This window comes from Myodes glareolus, chromosome 10 (genome assembly GCF_982192425.1).
Source record: "Myodes glareolus chromosome 10, mMyoGla1.1, whole genome shotgun sequence".
Lineage (NCBI taxonomy): Eukaryota > Metazoa > Chordata > Mammalia > Rodentia > Cricetidae > Myodes > Myodes glareolus.
In genome coordinates this window covers 51,303,485-51,321,984 of record NC_142035.1, presented here as the reverse complement: position 1 = coordinate 51,321,984, position 18,500 = coordinate 51,303,485, and the positions used below count along the sequence as shown (strand labels likewise).

General features: G+C 51.0%; 1 protein-coding gene across 5 annotated transcripts in view; it reads right to left on the bottom strand.

Annotated features, from left to right (window-relative positions):
* Positions 1–18,500, bottom strand: part of Kcnip3 (potassium voltage-gated channel interacting protein 3) — a 71,165-nt gene that overhangs the window by 16,647 nt on the left and 36,018 nt on the right. The window contains exon 1 of one of the 5 annotated variants that reach the window (XM_087911233.1): positions 16,521–16,792. The exons of 3 other annotated variants lie outside the window; for them this stretch is intronic. In XM_087911233.1, coding sequence (XP_087767359.1) covers positions 16,521–16,713 — 193 coding nt within the window. In that variant the 5' untranslated portion in view covers positions 16,714–16,792. Of the gene's footprint in view, positions 1–12,060; positions 12,588–16,520; positions 16,793–18,500 lie in introns of those variants that run through there. One more of the 5 variants, XM_087911235.1, reaches the window with a different exon arrangement.

The window sequence follows — 18,500 nt, the reverse complement described above, 5'->3', positions numbered from 1 at the left end:
CAGACCAGGGTCCTGCCCTGCACTCCGTGTTTCTCTCTGTCTGCACAACTCACTTGTAGGGGCTTGGGAAATGTGACTTAGATCTCAGATTCACTAAGAGGACTTACACAGGGCCTGGGGAAGGGGCCTTCTGGGCCTGCTCCAGAGCTGAACCCAATGAAGCTTCCTTGTTGCTGACACCTCTAGAGGTCTCCTGCATCTTGCCACAGTATGAGGGGAGGCAGAAACAAGAGTAAGCCCCCCTCAGACCTCCTCTTGAGTTGGCTGAGTATCCCAAAGTTCTTTCTTTGGAACAGATTCCAGAAGCTCTGTCATAGTCACCGGCTCCAGTGCCAGTGACTATGACCCTCCCAATATCCTGTCCTCCCCTCCTCCTCGGTGCTGCCGGATTAGGGGCCCTTATGGTGCAGTAGCGCACTTATGCATCCCACAGTCACTTCTGTGTACACCATGCCTGGCCAGGGACAGGCAGACGGGCAGAGTGAACAGACATGCCCCTGTCCCGTCACCAGGAGCACTTGGCATAGTTAGGGTTGAATCGGATTCTTTAAAAACAGCTCTGTGTTCATCAAGGGGACAGTTCCTAGGCTCACTCACACGAGACCTTTAGATGCAAAGTTTAATTTATTACTTATTAAACTTATTACTTTATTACTTTTTTAAACTTATTTTGGGATGTACCAGGACCACTAAAGTCCTTAATAATCTCCCACACCGGTGACTTTACATCATCCCGCACTGTGGATAGCTGGTGGCTTGTGATAAACCCGGTAAGGATTCTTGTAAACAGGGAAGAAAGTGGCTCCAATCACAGTCTTCAGACCCAGGACTGGAGGGATCCTAGATCTTAGCTCTTGGCAGACATAACTGGGCCTGAAATTGCCTGCTGGGGCCTCCTGCTCACAGGGGCTGTGGACGGTAAGACTGCTGGGTCTCAGCCGTTACTTAGTCCCCATTGTTATGTGTCCTCTAGGTGTAACCAACCCATGGGCCACATGCATCTTAGGATAACCATGAATGGAGTTCAATATGAAAAATTGTAAACTTACTTAAGACGTGAGAGTTTTGAAATTTTAGAAACTTTTTCTTAACTCAACATCATGTTGTAAGGTCAAAATGCTAGACACCCCTGTGACCTGTGACCCAGACCCTGGGGTCCCACAGAAGAGTCCCATTGACGTCTGTGGAGGGAGTAGAAGCCACGGGGCAAGACTTCCAGCTTAGTCTGAGTTGTCTCTTTCCCCTATAAAGGAACTCTGGACCTTGAGTATTTTCTAAGTTTGTTCGCTTCCCATCATTGAAACAAAATACCAAGGTAAACAGATTACAAGGAAGAAGGGTTTGTTTCCCTCATGGTTTGGGATGGTTTAGTCCATGGTCTTCAGGCCCTGTTGTTTTGGAGTAATGTCTGCCTAGCATATCACAACAAGAATAAAGGGCCCCCAAAGCCTGTCCATCTCACTGGGGCTCGGATATGAATAGAGAAAAAAATCCGAGCTCTCAAGGAGACTGGGAGGTAGCTCAGTCAATAAAGGGTTTGCCAGGCAAACATGAGGACCTGCACCCAATTCCCAGTGCCCTGTGAAAAAGCTGGGTATGGTGGTTTGCTTGTGATCCAGATACTAAGGAGGCTGAGACAGGAGGCTCTCAATGAGCTCACTGGCTGGCCAGCCTTGCTGAGTTGACAAGTTCCACATTCAGTGAGTGACCTCACCTCCCAAAGATGAACAGCTCCTGAGGGATGACATTCACACACAGTCCCTTTATGGCCTTCTGTTGTAGAATATGACTTTAAGGTGTGTTACTTTGGTTTACGCTCTGGAACATTTCTTTAATGAAGCAAAGATGTGTTTGATTAAATAAAATTCACCTGTGTCTGGAGGTTGTGTCAGCAACTAGCTGACAGGAAGTAGTAGGGAGGAGCCAGGTGGAGAAGGGTTTATAAGGAGGGGCGAGAAAAAGCACAGGGACTTCCTGGGAGACTTGAGGAGGCCGCTAGGTGAGCTGCTTGCTATTCAGCCTCTCTGGGAAGCAGGACTCCACCTCAACCCTTGAATCTTGAGTTCTTTAGCAGGACAGATTTAGATAAGCTCTCTTAGTAGTTTTGAAAGAGCCGGTGCCTGAGGGAACAGAAATTCCTTAGGCTGCGGCTCTTGAGGCCTAGCCGCTGCTGCTAGCGGTGGAGCTGCAGCTGCCGACTAGGATAGCCACAGTTTAAAAGACGGACAACTAGAAAAGAGGACAGCAGGCTTCCAGTGACCCAGCTTCCTCCCATCAGGCCTCATTCCTCGACAGTCCCAAAACTTCCCTAGAGAACTACAGGTTGGAAAACAAGCCTGTAGAATATGGATCTGGGGGACAAACTCAATCCAAACTATAGCACCGTCCTCTGGGAACCTGTCACTAAAAGCTTGAATCCACTGTCTGTAACAGCCTTGCCCGAGAAAGAGCCTCAGCCTAGAGCAACATCATACCTCAAGCTCCGGCCCAGGCCATGTCCTACTAATGCCACCACCAGGAAGGAGCCCGCATCTTGCCTGCCCTCTGCACAGCCACCAGAGGGACTTGACCTGAGCATGGCGGGGAGCAGTCCCATGAGGCTTCTTTCCGTTCCTATAGCAGTGATAGATGCTGACTTCTGCCATTGACACCAGCAACCTAGATCTAGAAACCCAACCCAAGGAGCTCAGAAGTCTGGCAGTTTACAATCTGCCGTGGAGGAGAGCATCCGCGATGCTCAGGGCATCATCACTGGTGATACAATAAAATCCTGAGACTGGGGCTGCTGGAGAGATGGCTTGGTCATTAAGAGCTATGGATGCTCTTCTAGAGGACCCAGCATCTGTATGGCAGCTCACAACTGTCTGTACCTCCAGTTACAGGTAACCCGATGCGCTCTTTCAACTTCCGTGGGAACCAGACATGCACACGGTATATAGACATACATGCAGGCAAAACACCTGCCTTAGTTACTTTTCTATTGTTGTGTTAAGACACGTGACAAAGGCAACTTATAAAAGAAAGCATTAACTTGGGACTTAAAGTTTCAGAGGATTAGAGAGAGTCCATAATGATGGAGCAAGGACTTGGCGGGAGGGACAGCCAAGAGCTTACATCTTAGTCTACACATTGGGACAGAAGGAGATAACTGGGAATGGCATGGGCTTTGGAAACATCAAAGCCTACCCCAGCAACACACCTCCACCAAGGCCATGCTCCCTAGTCCTTCTAAAACATTTCTACCAGTTGCGGACCAAGTATTCAAATATATGAGCCTACAGGGGTCGCCATATCATTATACAAAATACATTTTAGTCGAACTTCTCAAGTCCCTATAGTCTTCCACAGTCCCAACACTGTTTTAAAGTTCAAAGTCTCTTCTGAGACTCAAGGCAATCTCTTAATTGTAACCCCTCATAAAAGCAAAAGGCAGATCATTTACTTTCAACATACAATGGTACAGGACATACATTACCATTCCAAAAGGGAGGAACGGGAGCATAGGGAGGAAATGCTGGACCAAAGCAAGACCAAAACCCAGCAGGACAAACTTCAAATCCCATCAAAAGGCTTCGATGGCTCTGACTGCTGACTGCAACTACTTCTCTCTCAGGCTTGTCTCACTTCCTGTCTGCATCTCTCCTTAGCAGATCTCACGGATCTGCTGCCTCTAACATCTTAAGGCTCTCCAATGCAATCTAGGCTTCACGCTGACAGCTTCATGCAACGGCTTCTCAGGGTCTCCATGCTGCGACTCTGCCACATACCTGGCCTCAGCAGCTCTACTTAACAGTGGAGGAAGATTCCTCGAACCTTGACTGGTGTATCCTTCTTGACTCTAAATACAGAACCGCATGGATGACACTGTCAAATGAAGCTTCCCACTTGGGGTAGAGCCTGGTCCCCTAAATTTGCAGCAACTTTCCTTTGTTGTTTCGTTTTTGGAGCAGAAAACGCTCTGGTCTTTCCTTTGCACAAGTTAGAGACTTAACTGAGTGGGGTCTCTGAAGGCACCCCCCCTCCCCCTTATTCCATTTTGGAACAAACCTTTCTTTAACCTTCTCATCTCTTTCAGCACAAGCCTTGACTCCAACGTTAAATTTTCGTCTGCTCTTTTTCACTTCAAACTGTACATTTTTTAATTTCTTTTTGGCTTGCTTGCTCCTTTTCACTGTAGACCTGTTCATAACAGTGACTACTAACAAACACATGACAGAGTCAGCTCTGGGCTATGCGGAAACCTCCTCTGCCAGGGAAATCAGTAGCGGCCTCAGCAGATTTTCCTTTGTTTCTTTGTTTTTTCGAGACAGGGTTTCTCCGTGTATCCCAGAACTCACTCTGTAGACCAGGCTGGCCTCAGGCTCAGAGATCTGCCTGCTCGGGCAGATTCTTAGGACAAAGGCAGAAATCAACCACATTCTTTGCCAAAATATCACAAGAATGCTTTCTGGCCCAATTGCGAATATTGTTCCCCTCTAAAACTTCCTTAGCTGGGCCTCCATAGTCTGCACTGTACCACTGCCTTCCATGCTCCTACTAAGATTTCTCACTAAGCCCTGCTTGTCGCACACAACAGCTCTCCTAGCCCAAAGTCCCAAAGTCTTCCACATTCCTGCAAAAGACAGCATGGTCAGGCCTGTGACAGCAGTAGCCCACTTCCTAGTACCAACTTCTGTCTTAGTTACTTTGCTATTGCTGTAAGAAGACACCATGACCAAGGCAGCATATGGAAGCATGAGTTTATTGGGGGCTTATGATATCTAAGGTTAGAGTCCATTACAGCAGAGCAAGGATGTAATGGCAGAAATAGCTAAGAGCTTAATCTTGAACCATAGTTGGAGGCAGAGGGAGGGTGGTGATGGTAACAATGTTTTGAAGTGACACACCTCCTCTAACAAGGCCATGCCTCCTAATCCTTCCTAAAACAGTTTCACCAGCTGAGGACCAAGCTTTCAAACATATGAACCTCTGGGCATCATTCTCATTAAATCACCACAACACCCATAAACATAAAAGAAAAATTAAAATAAAAAATTAAAAGTACTCAGGACTGGATACTTAATGAAGTGCTCTAGCTGACTCCTAATTCTGGTAACTGAAGGATCCAAACAGGGCGACTCCTGGTGACGGTTCCCTTGGTTGCAGCATAATATGGTGGAAACCATAGCGGTTAGAATCAGGCTTGCTTTTGTGCGCTTCTATATTAACCCCTTTCAGACTTCTTAGGGTGAAATTTAATGCCCGCAGTAAGAAAGCAGGAACTGAATCCAACCTTGGTATTCTGAGGGGGGAGGGATTTTATACTTTTTTAAAATTGATTTTTATTGAGCTTTACATTTTTCTCTGCTCCCCTCCCTGCCTCTCCCCTTCCCTTCAACCCTCTCCCAAGGTCCCTATGCCTCAATTTAGTCAGGAGATCTTGTCTTTTTCTACCTCCCATGTAGATTATATCCATGTATGTCTCTCTTAGAGTCCTCATTGTTGTCTAGGTTCTCTGGGATTGTGATTTGTAGGCTGGTTTTCTTTGCTTTATGTTTAAAAACCACATATGAGTGAGAACATATGATAATTGTCTTTCTGTGTCTGGGTTACCTCACTCAAAATGATGCTTTCTAGCTCCACCCATTTGCCTTCAATTTTCAAGATGTCATTATTTTTTTCTGCTGTGTAGTACTCCATTGTATAAATGTACCACATTTTCCTTATCCATTCTTTGGTCGAGGGGCATTTAGGTTGTTTCCAGATTCTGGCTATGACAAACAATGCTGCTATGAACATAGTTGAGCACATGCCCTTGTGGCACGATTCAGCATCCTTTAGATATATACCCAAAAGTGGTATTGCTGGGTCTTGAGGAAGGTTGTTTCCTTCCTAATTTTCTGAGAAATCTCCACACTAACATCCAAAGGGGTTGTGCCAGCTTGCATTCCCACCAGCAATGCAGAAGTGTTCTCTTTTCCCCACAACCTCTCCAGCATAAGTTGTCATCAGTGTTTTTGATCTTGACCATTCTTACAGGTATAAGATGGAATCTCAGAGTTGTTTTCATTTGCATTTCTCTGATGACTAAGGATGTTGAACATTTCTGTATCTTTCAGCCATTTTAGATTCCTCTGTTGAGAGTTCTCTGTTTAGATCTGCACTTCTTTTTTTTTTTTATTGGATTATTTGTTTTTTTGATGACCAATTTCTTGAGTTCTTTGTATAATTTGGAGATCAGACCTCTATCTGATGTGGGATTGGTGAAGATCTTTTCCCATTCTGTAGGCTGTCGTTTTGTCTTGTTGATCATGTTCTTTGTTTTATAGAAGCTTTTCAGTTTCAGGAGGTCCCATTTATTGTTTCTCTCAGTGTCTGCTACTGGGGCTATATTTAGGAAGTGGTCTCCTGTGCCAATATGTTCAAGTGTACTTCAAGGGAGGGGGATTTTATGTGGTGATTGGGATTAGATAAAGTGGTCAAGATGGAACCCCCATAATGGAATCTCGGAAGCTTTGTAAGGAAGAGAAACACACGCAAGTTCCTTGACTGTCTCCATGCAATGCCTTGTCCTGCCCAGGGGATGCTGCCAGCCCCTTCACCAGACAGACCTCACCCTGGAGAGCGCAGAGCAGAAGGTAAAGTCGGTCTTCTGGCTTTATAACTTCCCCGGTCTGTGGAACTGTGCTCTTAGCCACTGATACTGGACTAATTTACTCAGCACCTGCTGTTTGCCAGGAAGTTCTGGGCATGCTGAGGCCCTTAGTGGAGAACCCACAGTTGGGTGTGGAAAAGAACACAGGAACTTTGAAGGTAGTGTCCTTTAACACAATCCCTGGTGGGATGTGAAAGAAGGGTCAGGTGTTGGGAGCTGGGGACCCCCAGACCCTGAATTTCCTGTAAACAACTTGTTAGGATTGCAGCTGCTCTGAGCAGGAGACCCTCAGGAGTTCCTGATGCAGGGGAGTGGTTTCTGGTGGGTTCGGCTGGGGCATGGCTATCAGTCAAGGATCCCTATATAAGCTGCCCTGGAACACAATAAAAAGGGGGAATTCTTGGGGAATTCAAGGATGATCCATGTCTCTGTGCGTCTCTGTGTGTGTCAATCTCCAAGCCCTTGCCTGACTCGCAAATCTGGGCAACAGGATGACCAGGACTGAAAGGCAAGGGAGGTGGGGCTGATGGTCACAGGATATTGGGAGATGCTCCAGCTGGTAATAGGGTACCATCCCCAGATATACATGGGCCCCCCACAGCCACCTCGTCAGCAGCATCTGACCTCCCTGCCTCCTCCATTGCTCGGACCACTGTTTCCCTCTAATCGGTCAGTGGCAGCATCAGCTCAGCCCTGGAACCTGGTTCCTCATGACCTCACGTCCTTGGTGATGCTCTAGACTCGCTGCCTGCTGAAGGCAAGCCTCCCTCCAGGCCACACTGCAGAGGGGTGCAGCCTCCACCTCCTTCATGATTTCACGTGGGTCCCTTGTGCTAGGCACAATAATGGCTCTCCAAAGAGGTCCGAGATGAATGCCTGGAGCCTATGGGTATGTCTGGTCACACAGCAGAAGGTGATTCCAGCTGCAGATGGAGTTCATTAAGGTTGCTGCTCAGCTGACCTTAAGACAGGGATGCATCCTGGACCATGCAGGAGCTCAGAATGAAGTAGAAGGGACACTGGAAGAGAGGCTGAGACAGGAGGCTCAGTCCGATGCTGCTGAAATGGAGGAAGTGGGCAGGGGCCAACAAGACACCTCAAGGAACAGGTATTACTCCCAAGAGCCCCTTGGAGGAGGGCCCTATTCACCTATGTCACCTTAGCGGGGAGATCTGCAAGGCTTCTGGTTACAGAACTGTAGAGTAATCTCCTTGTGAGGGTTCCAGCTATTACATCTATGATTAAACAAACAAACAAACAAACAAAATGTTTTCCCCCAAACTTAACAGGCCTGGTTGGAAACAGAACAAACCTGCAGTTTCGGCCCTGTATTCCACCCCCATGCCCTAATGGTAGCCCTACCCTCCACTTCTCATAGCAAGCTCTAGAAGCCCTGCCTTGGACATAGTTAGAGCCTACCCGTTCCCCCAGTCTCATCGCCACCCCTCCAAGAGGGCTGCGAATGCCTCCATTAGGACCCGGTGCTGTACCTGGAGCCCCAGTCCTCCTCTGTCTGCTCCTAAAAGGGAAGCCAGGATTCTTACTAAAATTTTAGATATCTGCCTCTGCCTGGAAATGTCCTCTAGTCTGGATGAATGCCAGTGTCCCCACAAGACCATGGCCACCCAGAGCCATGTCTTCCAACTGGAGCACATCACAGTGGTCTCTGGAGTTGAACACCAGACAAGCAGCTGGGTCCCACATCCAGACACCATAGGTCTAAGGAGGACCTTAAGATACAAGTGTGCATGTGTGTGTATGCATGCGTGTGTGTGTGTGTATTTTACTAGAGATTGAACACAGGTCTCATGCACACTAGTCAAAATGCTCTTCTACTGAACTATACCCTCAGCCTGTTTTTAATTTTTCATTTTGATATAGGCAACTCATTAAGTTGCCCAGTCTGGCTTTCAACTGATTCTGTAGCCTAGGCAGTCCTGGAGGCTCCTGCCTCTGCCTCCCCAGAAGCTGAGATACAGGCCTGAACTACCGTGACTGAATGCTCATTTCTAACAAGTCCTGTTCCTACGGCTGGCATGGGGACACACTGACAAGCCCTGACTGCTTATCCTTGAAGGTCTTTTACCTACCTCTGTGTTCGACCCTGCCTGCCCCTGGGTGTCCAGAGTTGGGAGTTCCACACAGAGATTCCAGACTTCTCTGAGAATAAAAGACCAATATTCCTAGAGGGGAACATGTCTGGAGACCTCAGGCGTTTGATGCCTGATAAGTGTGCTTTTTGAAGCCCACTTGAATATGACAATGACTGAGGTTCAATGTTCCACCCAGGCATGGTGGTTAGTGTATCTGTAATCCCAGGGCTGGAAGGGAGGGGGCAGGAAGATCACAAGTTTGGGGCTTGTCTGGGCTACCTAATAAGACCCTACTTAGCACCTTTCACTCAAATACCAACCAATGTTCTATATAACCTCACCTGGCCTCCTCCACCACACCCCTTGTTTCCCTTCAAGTCACACCTATCTCCATTGACACTAAACATACACAATCTCCTAGCCTCTGCAAACTCAGCAGTGGACCTCACTCCTGGCATTTAGAGGCTCCTTCATACCCAGTGGGATCAGTGTCTCTCCCAGACACAGCCTTAGGCTGGGGGTGGGGGTGGGGGTGGAGCATCTGGGGCTGGAGGCAGATTGGAAGCTCCAGTTGTCTCTCCTTGTTGAAAAGATTCCCTCACAGATTCAAAAAATCCTCACCAAGCTGCTGACATGGTGCCAGGCACGGGAACGGGAACTATAGCGGGCAGCCCAAAGCCACGCCCCCAAGCCACGCCCCCATCCGGAGACAAATCACAAACTAACCAAGGAGCCCAGACATCCAGCACCTTACGGTGAGTAGGGGGCTGCAGAGAGACCCAGGTGTGTGGGAGTCAAGGCTTCTGCAGGGAAAAGGCAAAGAAGAATGCCACATTACCAGTACCTCAGAGACGACAGAGGTGCAGGAAATGGGGCTGGGTACCCTCCCACTGACCCTCAAGCAAGGATTAGTAAAGAGCCTCGGGCAAGACTTGGGACTCCCTGTAGAACTAAATGTCAGCCAGCCAGCGAAAGCCTCCAACCCTGCAATGCTGCTTTAACTGCATTGGCTGATCAGACCCAGAACCTACACGCCAGACAACCACTTAACAAACCTTAGCTCCTCAGCCCAGTCCCCGCTGGGTTCCGGTCCCAAAACCGAGATAGGGTTCACTTCAAGACCCTCTGAAAAGCTCCGGACTCTTCAGTTCCCTAAGTCCTGAAGGACTCATAATTCTGATGTCTTACAAGTGAAAGCCTCGGAGACACAGAAGAAAAGAGATACGGCCAATTGCACATGCGCACATGCGGCAGGGCCAAGGACCAGGAGTACCAGCCGCTTCATCTCAGCAGTATACAGAACATCTCATACCCAGTGGGCTGGCGGGACTCAGGCTCCTCACAGAACACCCCAGAGTCCCTTAGCCACTGCTGGCCACCAGGCACTTCAGGCCCTTAGCTGGCACCACTCCCCATCAACACAGAACATCTAGAACTTACAACTTCCCCCGCTCTGACCCAAGAAGTGGGGAGGGGAGAGCTGTCTTCGTAAGAGAAATGTGTTCGGCTCTGAATAACTTCTATTATTACTAGTAGCCACCTCTTGCTGGTGACTGGTGATAGCAATGGTTCCAAGCTAGCAGGGCGCCGACTGTCACAGCACGGGGGTGCAGGAGTTAGACCATCAGCCCCTATTTACAGAAGGTGCAGCAGAGACTCCGCATGGTTAAGAGGCATTACCGTTTGTAAGGATGACGGGATTCCCCTCTCAGACCTCTCCAGCTCGGTCTGTGTGCTCCTCACCTGCATCAAGACTCCCAAAGTCACAAGTGGTCTCGAAAGGGGGAAGGAAGTTCCGAGCTGGCAGCGGGCTGGTTAGTAGGTCAAATCATACCACCGTCTTAGGAATCCTGCCCACCTCAGAAAGACAGTCCTTTTCCTGAGAACTCACAACCCTTAGACCGCCCCAGACGTTGGCAAGAGTCGTCTTTGCAGCGCTATGGAAATGAGGCTGACCGGTGCTTCTGGGCACGGGCAGGAGCGAGGGTCCAGGAGGGCCCAAAACATGGATTTGCAATGGAATGGTCCTGGCTTCCCTAGGTATCAAACCTCATCACACACTCCAGGCTTCCAACAGGAGATGTACAGAAGAGGGTGGGTACAGGACGTCTGCTGGGGGTATGTGAAGCCCTCCCCATACCTGCTCCAACCCCAAAGACCCTCGCATTGTTCCCCACTAAGTTCATTGCCAGGGTCCATCTCCAGCCAGGCAAGGGCTGGCTTGGGCAACTTTCCTGCCCACTAGAGTCTGAGTCCAAGGTGGTGGTGATCTAAGCAAGCTTTTTCTCTCCAGTCCTCATTTACAGATTTAGAAAAGAGGCATGAGGGAGCTCTTGGCATCTGTGGGGAGTGCGTGGTGATAGGTTTCAAGGAAAGAGCCAACCCTGGCCTTAGGATCAGAGTAACACAAGACTTTCTATCCTGGCCTGCCCTTTCCAGCCCTCATGAGCCTTTTGCAGGGGTTGGGTCCCATCCCTATGTCTAAAAGGATGCTGGACAGCTCAAGAGACAGGAGAGACCTCCCTTCTGCAGCCTCTGGGTTCCATTCCCAAGAACGGAGGCCTGACAAGGTCATTAGAGTGCTGAAGCAGGCAGCATGCCCATCCACCCTTGGAGGAGCTAAGGCACCTAGGTGACCTGAAGCCAGCCCTTTTTCTCTCGGGATGTACTCGAACCTTTGGAACAGCTGGGGGAAGTTATAGCTCTGGTGTTCCCTTCTCTTAGCCCAGCTATGTGTCCGGAGAAGGGCCCCTCCTCCTAACCTGCCCAGAAGTGGTAGGTCCCTGTGGCTGGTATTCTCCAAGGATATTTGTTAGGGGTCCCAAGGATATGGACAGAGCTGGTGTAAGAATAGTCCGTTAATATTTCATTAGGACAGAAACGTAGTTGCGGATTTGGTTACTGATCTCAGGGACAGGAGCATTGTATGAGGACAGGGAACTGGACACCAGATGGAGGGCGAAAGAGACAATCCCACCACTGGCAAAGGTCTCTCACACCATTCGCTAATACTGGCACCTGGGCTTGTGGGTCTTTTCCTGGCATCTTCACACTGGGTCACGGTGTCCCGCAGGCAGCCCAAGTCAGAAGCAGCTTGGACTCGCAGGCCTGGGTCAGCTAGGAATGCTCGTTCAAGATGTCACTCTGCCCATCTCTCCCATCTATGCCAACTGCAGGTTTGGTCTATTCTGCCCGAGCTCTCTCTGCCCTCCTAATCCCAGACCCAACCCTCCGCAACCAGGAGGGGGCGGCGCCTGAGCCGATGCAGCTATCCTTCCACCGACCCTGGCCTCCCAGGGAAGAGTCACAGAGGGGCGGGCGGCCACACGTTACCTTCCATGGACATGGGTTCCAAGATGCCAAACTGCTTGAGGACAGCAATGAACAGCAGCACCACCACGGCCATGGCGCACAGCTCCATACCCTGGATGCCCATGGCGAGCGTGGCAGGAACCGGGGCGCACCCCTAGGCCGTGAGCTGCCTGCAGGCGCCGGGGCCGGAGCCTCCCGCCCGGCTTCAGGGGCGGCGGCTCACATGCCCCGGACAGGCGGAGCTATGGGTGTTGGTGGGGCCAGGACCCCACGGAGGAGAAGGCGACAGTGAGAAGAACTGGCCTGACAATGATGCTGGAGCCCGGGCGCAAGTTTTCAAATCAGTCACCAAACTTCGAGGCACAGCGACGGCTGCAGTGTGGGGTGCAGCTCCCGAAACCAGTGTGAGCCAGCAGCGCTCCCATGCCCCGCACCGGGCACCACGACTCTGTCGCCCCCCTCTCCTGCCCCGAGGGCTCGGGGCCACACCGGCGGGGGGTCCCGGGCGCTCTCGGCCGCCCCAGGCTCCATCGCGGCTCCCCGCACGCTCATTGGCCTAGGCGCAGCGACCACTCCGGGACTTGTCTCTTGCGGCCCCTCCTTGCTTGCCGGGGAGGAGGTGGGAGGGACGAAGCCCCGCCTTGCAAGGTCCAGCTCCTGACTGAACCTGGCGGGTTGCCACTGCTACCCCGCCAGCCCTGGGGAGGCCGCGCGGTCTGCGGTTTCCCCACCCTCTGGGGGGAGCGGGGTGCCCAGGAGGAGGGGCGCGGCGGCCACACAAGAGAATCAGTGGGAGGGGTGCCGAGGATCCGGGAAGCCCTATTTCTCCGGGCTGTTTCCTGCAAGTCTCAACCCACAGCCTGAGATTCAACTTGATCCCGATCCATCCCTCTTTGAAGATGGAGAAGTTGATATGAAGAGTTCTCCAGTTCTGGAAACCTGCTGGCGCTCCCGAGGCCTTACGAGGAAGCTTCGGCTTTGGCATTGGAGCCTACCGAACAGAGTTCAAGTTCTGACAGCTGTATAACCTTGGTCGTGTCTCGGACTTGTAACCTTCTCCTTAGCGGGCCTATTTGCCTTTCTGGCTGTCGGGAAGATCTAAGCTGCTGCTGAAAGCTGTGCTAATTACTTTGTGGATGGCTTTCTTTCCTTTGGGGCACTGGGTAGGGCCAAGGAAGTCACGGAAAGAAAGGAGAGGGTGGGGAGTGGCAGGGCGGAGCCAGGGATGCTCCAGGCTGCGAAGCTCCAGCTGATGCTGGGTGCCCAGTGCTGACTCTCTGCTGCTCTCCAGCGGGTGCAGCGAACCGCGGGAGTCCTCGCCAGACCCAGAGGGGCCAGGAGGGAAGCGCTGCTGCCGCCAATGCCAATCCCTTCCTGCTATTTTAGCAGAAGGAGAAATTGAGAACTGCTTCACGTCTAAGAGCCTAAGAGTGCAGTTTCCACTTCAGGCCCGAACAACCTTAGCTTTCCTTTAGGAGCTCACGAACTATTCGTCCATTCATTCAAAGGGCATCAACACCTTAGTCCCAGACGCAGCTCTACACTCAGGTCTATGGAAACCTCAGCAGATACCCCACCCCCACCCACCTGCGCCACCCCACCTGCGCCAGAGCTCATATGTCTGGGCCATGCCTTTGGATATATTTAAAGAGTTCCTCCAGTGGGCATTTCTCATCTCCCATTTTACAGACAGGGAAACTGAGGCTCAGAGGGTGAATTACGGGGGCACAAGTGCAGTTTACCCCCTTACAGTCTGAAATAGCATTTCACTGATGGGAGCCACACAGCCTCCAGCCTCACAATTTCACCTTCTTGGTTAATAGATAGCCACTTTTTCTTTCTTGTAGACCAAGCTGGCCTCGAACTCACAGAGATCCACCCGCCTCTACCTCCCAAGTGCTGGGATTAAAGGCATGCACCACCACCGCCCAGCAGGCCAACACTTGTAAGGAGCTGTAAGCATACGGCTTTTAGTTCAGGTTGATCAGGTTACGGTTTCCACTGACGAATTCAGAGGGCTAAGCAGAGAGGCCAAGATTACTAGACAGCTCGGCTGGAGAACTCCACAGAGTAAAACGTTTAAAAGGCCAGAAGGTCAAAGGTCTCCTGTGACCTATAAATTATACACTTAAACACTAAGAAATACCCAGCCTAGGTCCCAGTTAGTGTTCATATGGAGTAAAAGTCCTGACGGACATCTCAAGAGTCATAACCTCTGTAAGCCTCAGTCTCCCCATCCATAAAATGGAGTGGTAACTAGTCTCTCCTTGGTCTCGTAAAGGATCCCGTGAGGCTATGGGCAGCGCTTGAGTGGGCACCAATCTCCGCATTATTTTACACTCAGCCCAGCTGTGCAGGAAGACCAGGTGAGGCAGAGAACCCCAGCGTGGGTAAGACACCATCCCTGCTAGCCTTCTGGGGCTGGCACCCACCACTGCCATCCTGCCTCAGTTTCCCTTGCGCTCCTAAGCATTTTCAGATGCCAGTGGAAGCGTCAGTGATGGCCTATAAGCACGGAGCTATAAGCGAGTCATCGATCCCCTGACGGTGCGGTGTAAAATATTAACGAAGGCTAAGTGGATCACAGGCCCGAGAGCACAGTGGCCCCGCGCTGCTATGAGCAGCCTGGGCTGCAGGACTAATGGATGGAAGTTGACTCCTCTGCTCACTAGAGTTGGGCCCTCTCAGGCCCAGGGCTAACGGAGGTGCGCTGATGCTAGGCGACGATTCTCTCACATGCTTCCTCCCTAGACTAGGCCTGGAGACCCAAAAGTCCTCTCTCAGTCAGAAATTGTCCGACCACACCCTCTCGGCAGCCACGCCCCCCAGGGGGCTGCCACGCCCCCCAGGGGGCTGCCACGCCCCCCAGGGGGCTGCCACGCCCCCCAGGGGGCTGCCACGCCCCCCAGGGGGCTGCCCGGCACGTCCTGGGAAGTGGCAGCACTTGCTTGGCTTTTAGGGAAAGAACAGGAGGGATGGGTTACTTGGTGGAAAATTCCTGCAGGGGAAGATGAGGGAGCCCTGCAGAGGAGCGCCCCCCCCATGCTTCCTCGAGTGCTCAAGGGGAGGAACTCAGATCCATGCTCCCTAGGGGGTTCAAGGGAGGAGCTCAGGTTCTCATTTGAAGGCCTTAGGATGCCTGGGGTAGCCTGGTCTAGTTTAGGGAGCTATCAGACAAAGCTGGTTGGCATCTAGAGAGGCTGCCCTTGAAGTACCTGTGTCCTTTCGGCCTGAAGTATTGAAGCTGCTTCTTCATGCTGTCTCCAGGAAGACCACCAAGATTCCACCAGCCCTGCTTGGTGGCCTTCCCTGGACTCCCTCTGCGATATTTCTGGGCCGTCTCTGCCTCCTATACCCCTCTATCTCTTATGTCTCACACAGCTCTGCTCTTGGTTCTTCAAGGCTGGGAACCTGGGGATTTGACTGACGGGGCTTACTATTTCCTGCTCCAGACACCAAGCTACTCCAGACTCCAAAGATTCTGACTCTTGCGTGTCTGGACCGGTGCCATCTCAGGGAGCCATCCCCTGGGAACAGCCCAGCAAGCTGCACTAGTTCCAGCTCTCTGGGGAGCAGGCCTCCCTTACCCTTAGTTCTAGTACATTCTACTGGGCACAACAGGCATTGTTCGAAGAACCCTTCTAACAAACCGCCAGGAGTGGAGTCCCACAACCAAGAAGTACCTTGTAGGTACCAAGGTCTTTTTCCCTTCTTCCTGGCGATTCGCAGGGCCGTGTGACTTCCGGCTCCCTGGAGATTCTGCACTAGCACTGGCTTGAGGGGATAGCTTAGGAAGAACCTGGCTCTCTTTGTTGTGGTGATTCCACCTGTATTCAAGGTTCTAGCAGTGGGCTCCAACACGCCTGGCCCCTCCCAGCTGATACTGCCTGAGGTGCAGGGGCCTGTAATCTTCTCCTCCTGCTCCTGGATGGGAGGAGGCCTTGCCCTTTTGATCCCGGTTGCCCACTGGTATAAATACCCGACTTGAGTTTAATAAAGTGGCCATTTACTCTTGGTAAGTGAGCAGCTCTCTTTTTGTGTGTGTCTGTTTTAAACCCTCAGGACAATCGTCCATTCTCGTGGGCCCGAGTTCGGGAAGGCGCGCGCCTGGATCGGGTGTGGGTATCCACAGAAGAGGCGGGGTCCTACAGTACCTCACACCATGTTTCCTGGATTTTCATACTCAGCACCTCCAAAGCTGACCTCTCCACCTCTTCCAGCCTGTGCTGGCCCCAGTTTTCCTCCCTGTCCCACCCTTCTTCCCATCTACCTCCACGGTACCTCTGCGCTCTGGCACCAGGCCTCCATCCCTCTCTGCTTGGCCATCAGGAGCTCAGCCACACCCCTTCCATCCCTCCTGGACATAGGGCCCCAACCCCCTCCCGGCCCCCACTGCTCCATTCAGCCATCTCAAGATGAACATGGATTCTGTCCCTCTGCCTGTGGCTCTGCCTCAACACAGGCCATGAGTGGTTGCTCACCATCCCCATTCAGACTTGGTAACGGCGCCCTGATTGCTTCTGTCGGGATCTTCGCTCCTGAAGCCATGGGACAGAGGCTTTGGAGATTTGAATGGAATGGGAAAGCGGCATCGAGTCCTCTGTTCTGCTTTGCACTGTCTCCCACCACTTCCGTGGTCAGCTCAGGTTGGGTATTAGATGGGACCAGGACCATGAGAACCCTATAGGAGACTTATGGAGTCAGTGGGCACTCTGAGGAGCCTGGGAATGTTGTCCCCTCAGGAGCTGTGCCTCATGGGGCATCTAAACAGCTATCTTCCTGTTATATGAGCCAGCAAATCCTCTGGTTATTGCTTAAGCCAACAACTTGAGTCGGGTTACTGTTTCTTGTAACCAGAAGAGTCCTAATTAATACATTACTTATTAGTTATGAAGACCAGACTTCCGAAAAGGGAGCCAGCAAAATACAGAACTGGAGGTGTAGGGCTCAGGGAGAGAAGAGGCTTGGCGCACAACTGGCCTCCTCTTTTTTTTTTTTTTTTAATTTTGTCAAGGGCTTCGGTGTATAGGATGGTACTACCCACACCCAGGGTGCATCTCCCCTCCTCAGTAACATCTGTGGAAACACGCACAGGTACATTCAGAGGTGTATCTCCTAGGTGTCTCCCAAGCCAGTCCCGCTGACAATGACTATAAACCAGTACATTAGGAGAGTCTCCCTCTGAGATTTCCAGCAGGCTGGATCCCCACATGGTGAAGAAGGGCCTCAGACATGCAGAGCAATCAGGATGAGGTCAGGGGAGGGGAAGACAGAGCCACAAGGCAGAAAGGATCTAACTGGACAGCTGCATGGGGCAGGGGCCACCCACCTGGGGTGCTTGCTGGAGTGTTCAGATAGAAAAGCCAATACACTGTGTGTGTGTGTGTGTGTGTGTGTGTGTGTGTGTGTGTGTGTGCATGCGTGCGTGCGAAGGGAATCTGTGAAAGCCAGAGGTTGATGTTCCGTGTCTTCATTTAATGCTCGCCACAGTATTTTTGAGACAGGGCATCTCACTAAACCTGGAATAGACTTTCAGCTAGATGGGCTGTACAGCAAGTCTCTGAGATCCACCTGACTCTACAATGTTGGGGTAGCTGTCAGATTTTATGTGGGTTCTGGGGATCCAAGCTTAGCTCATGCTACTAGAGCAATAACTTTGCCCACAAATTGTCTCCCTGGTGCCCCCATCTCATCAGTCTTTATAGGCATATAATTTAATACCAACCCTCTATAACAAATCACAATGTCCAGCATGCAGCAGAAGATCTCTAGATATGAGAAGAAAAAAATTGCTAATCACCTTGTCGACTCAGAACCCAGAGATGCCCCTGATGTTGGAGCGAAGGAAAAGGGGATTTCAAAATAGCACATTAATATGTTTTCAGTAAGAGAAAATTGGAGGTCTGAAGAACACACTGGGATCTGTCTCTGTCTCTGCTATGGGGTAAATGTTCTAACAGGCTCGTGGGGCAAAGGCTTGCTCCCCAGCACATGGTGCTGTTGGGTGGTAGAGAGCTAGGGACATAGCTCAATGGTAGAGCACCTGTCTAACATGTGACTCCTGAGTGTTCAATCTCTAGTACCTTCCCCCCAACCACCACACACCAAGTAGTAGAATCTTTGTTGTAGAATATTCCTTTGTACTGTGTGAAGACGTGTCACTGTGATTGGTTTCATAAAAAGCTGAACAGCCAGTAGCTAGGCAGGATTTCTAGGCACAGAGGATGCTGGGAAGAAGGGAGGAGATGCTAGGGACACAGAGCAAGCAGCATGGGCATTACAAAGTAAAGGTAACTGAGCCATGTAAAAGAATGTAGATTAAAAGATATGGGTTAGGGCTGGAGAGACGGCTCAGAGATTAAGAGCACTGACTGCTCTTCCAGAGGTCCTGAGTTCAATTCCCAGCAACCACATGGTGGCTTACAACCATCTGTAGTGAGATCTGGTGCCCTCTTCTGGTC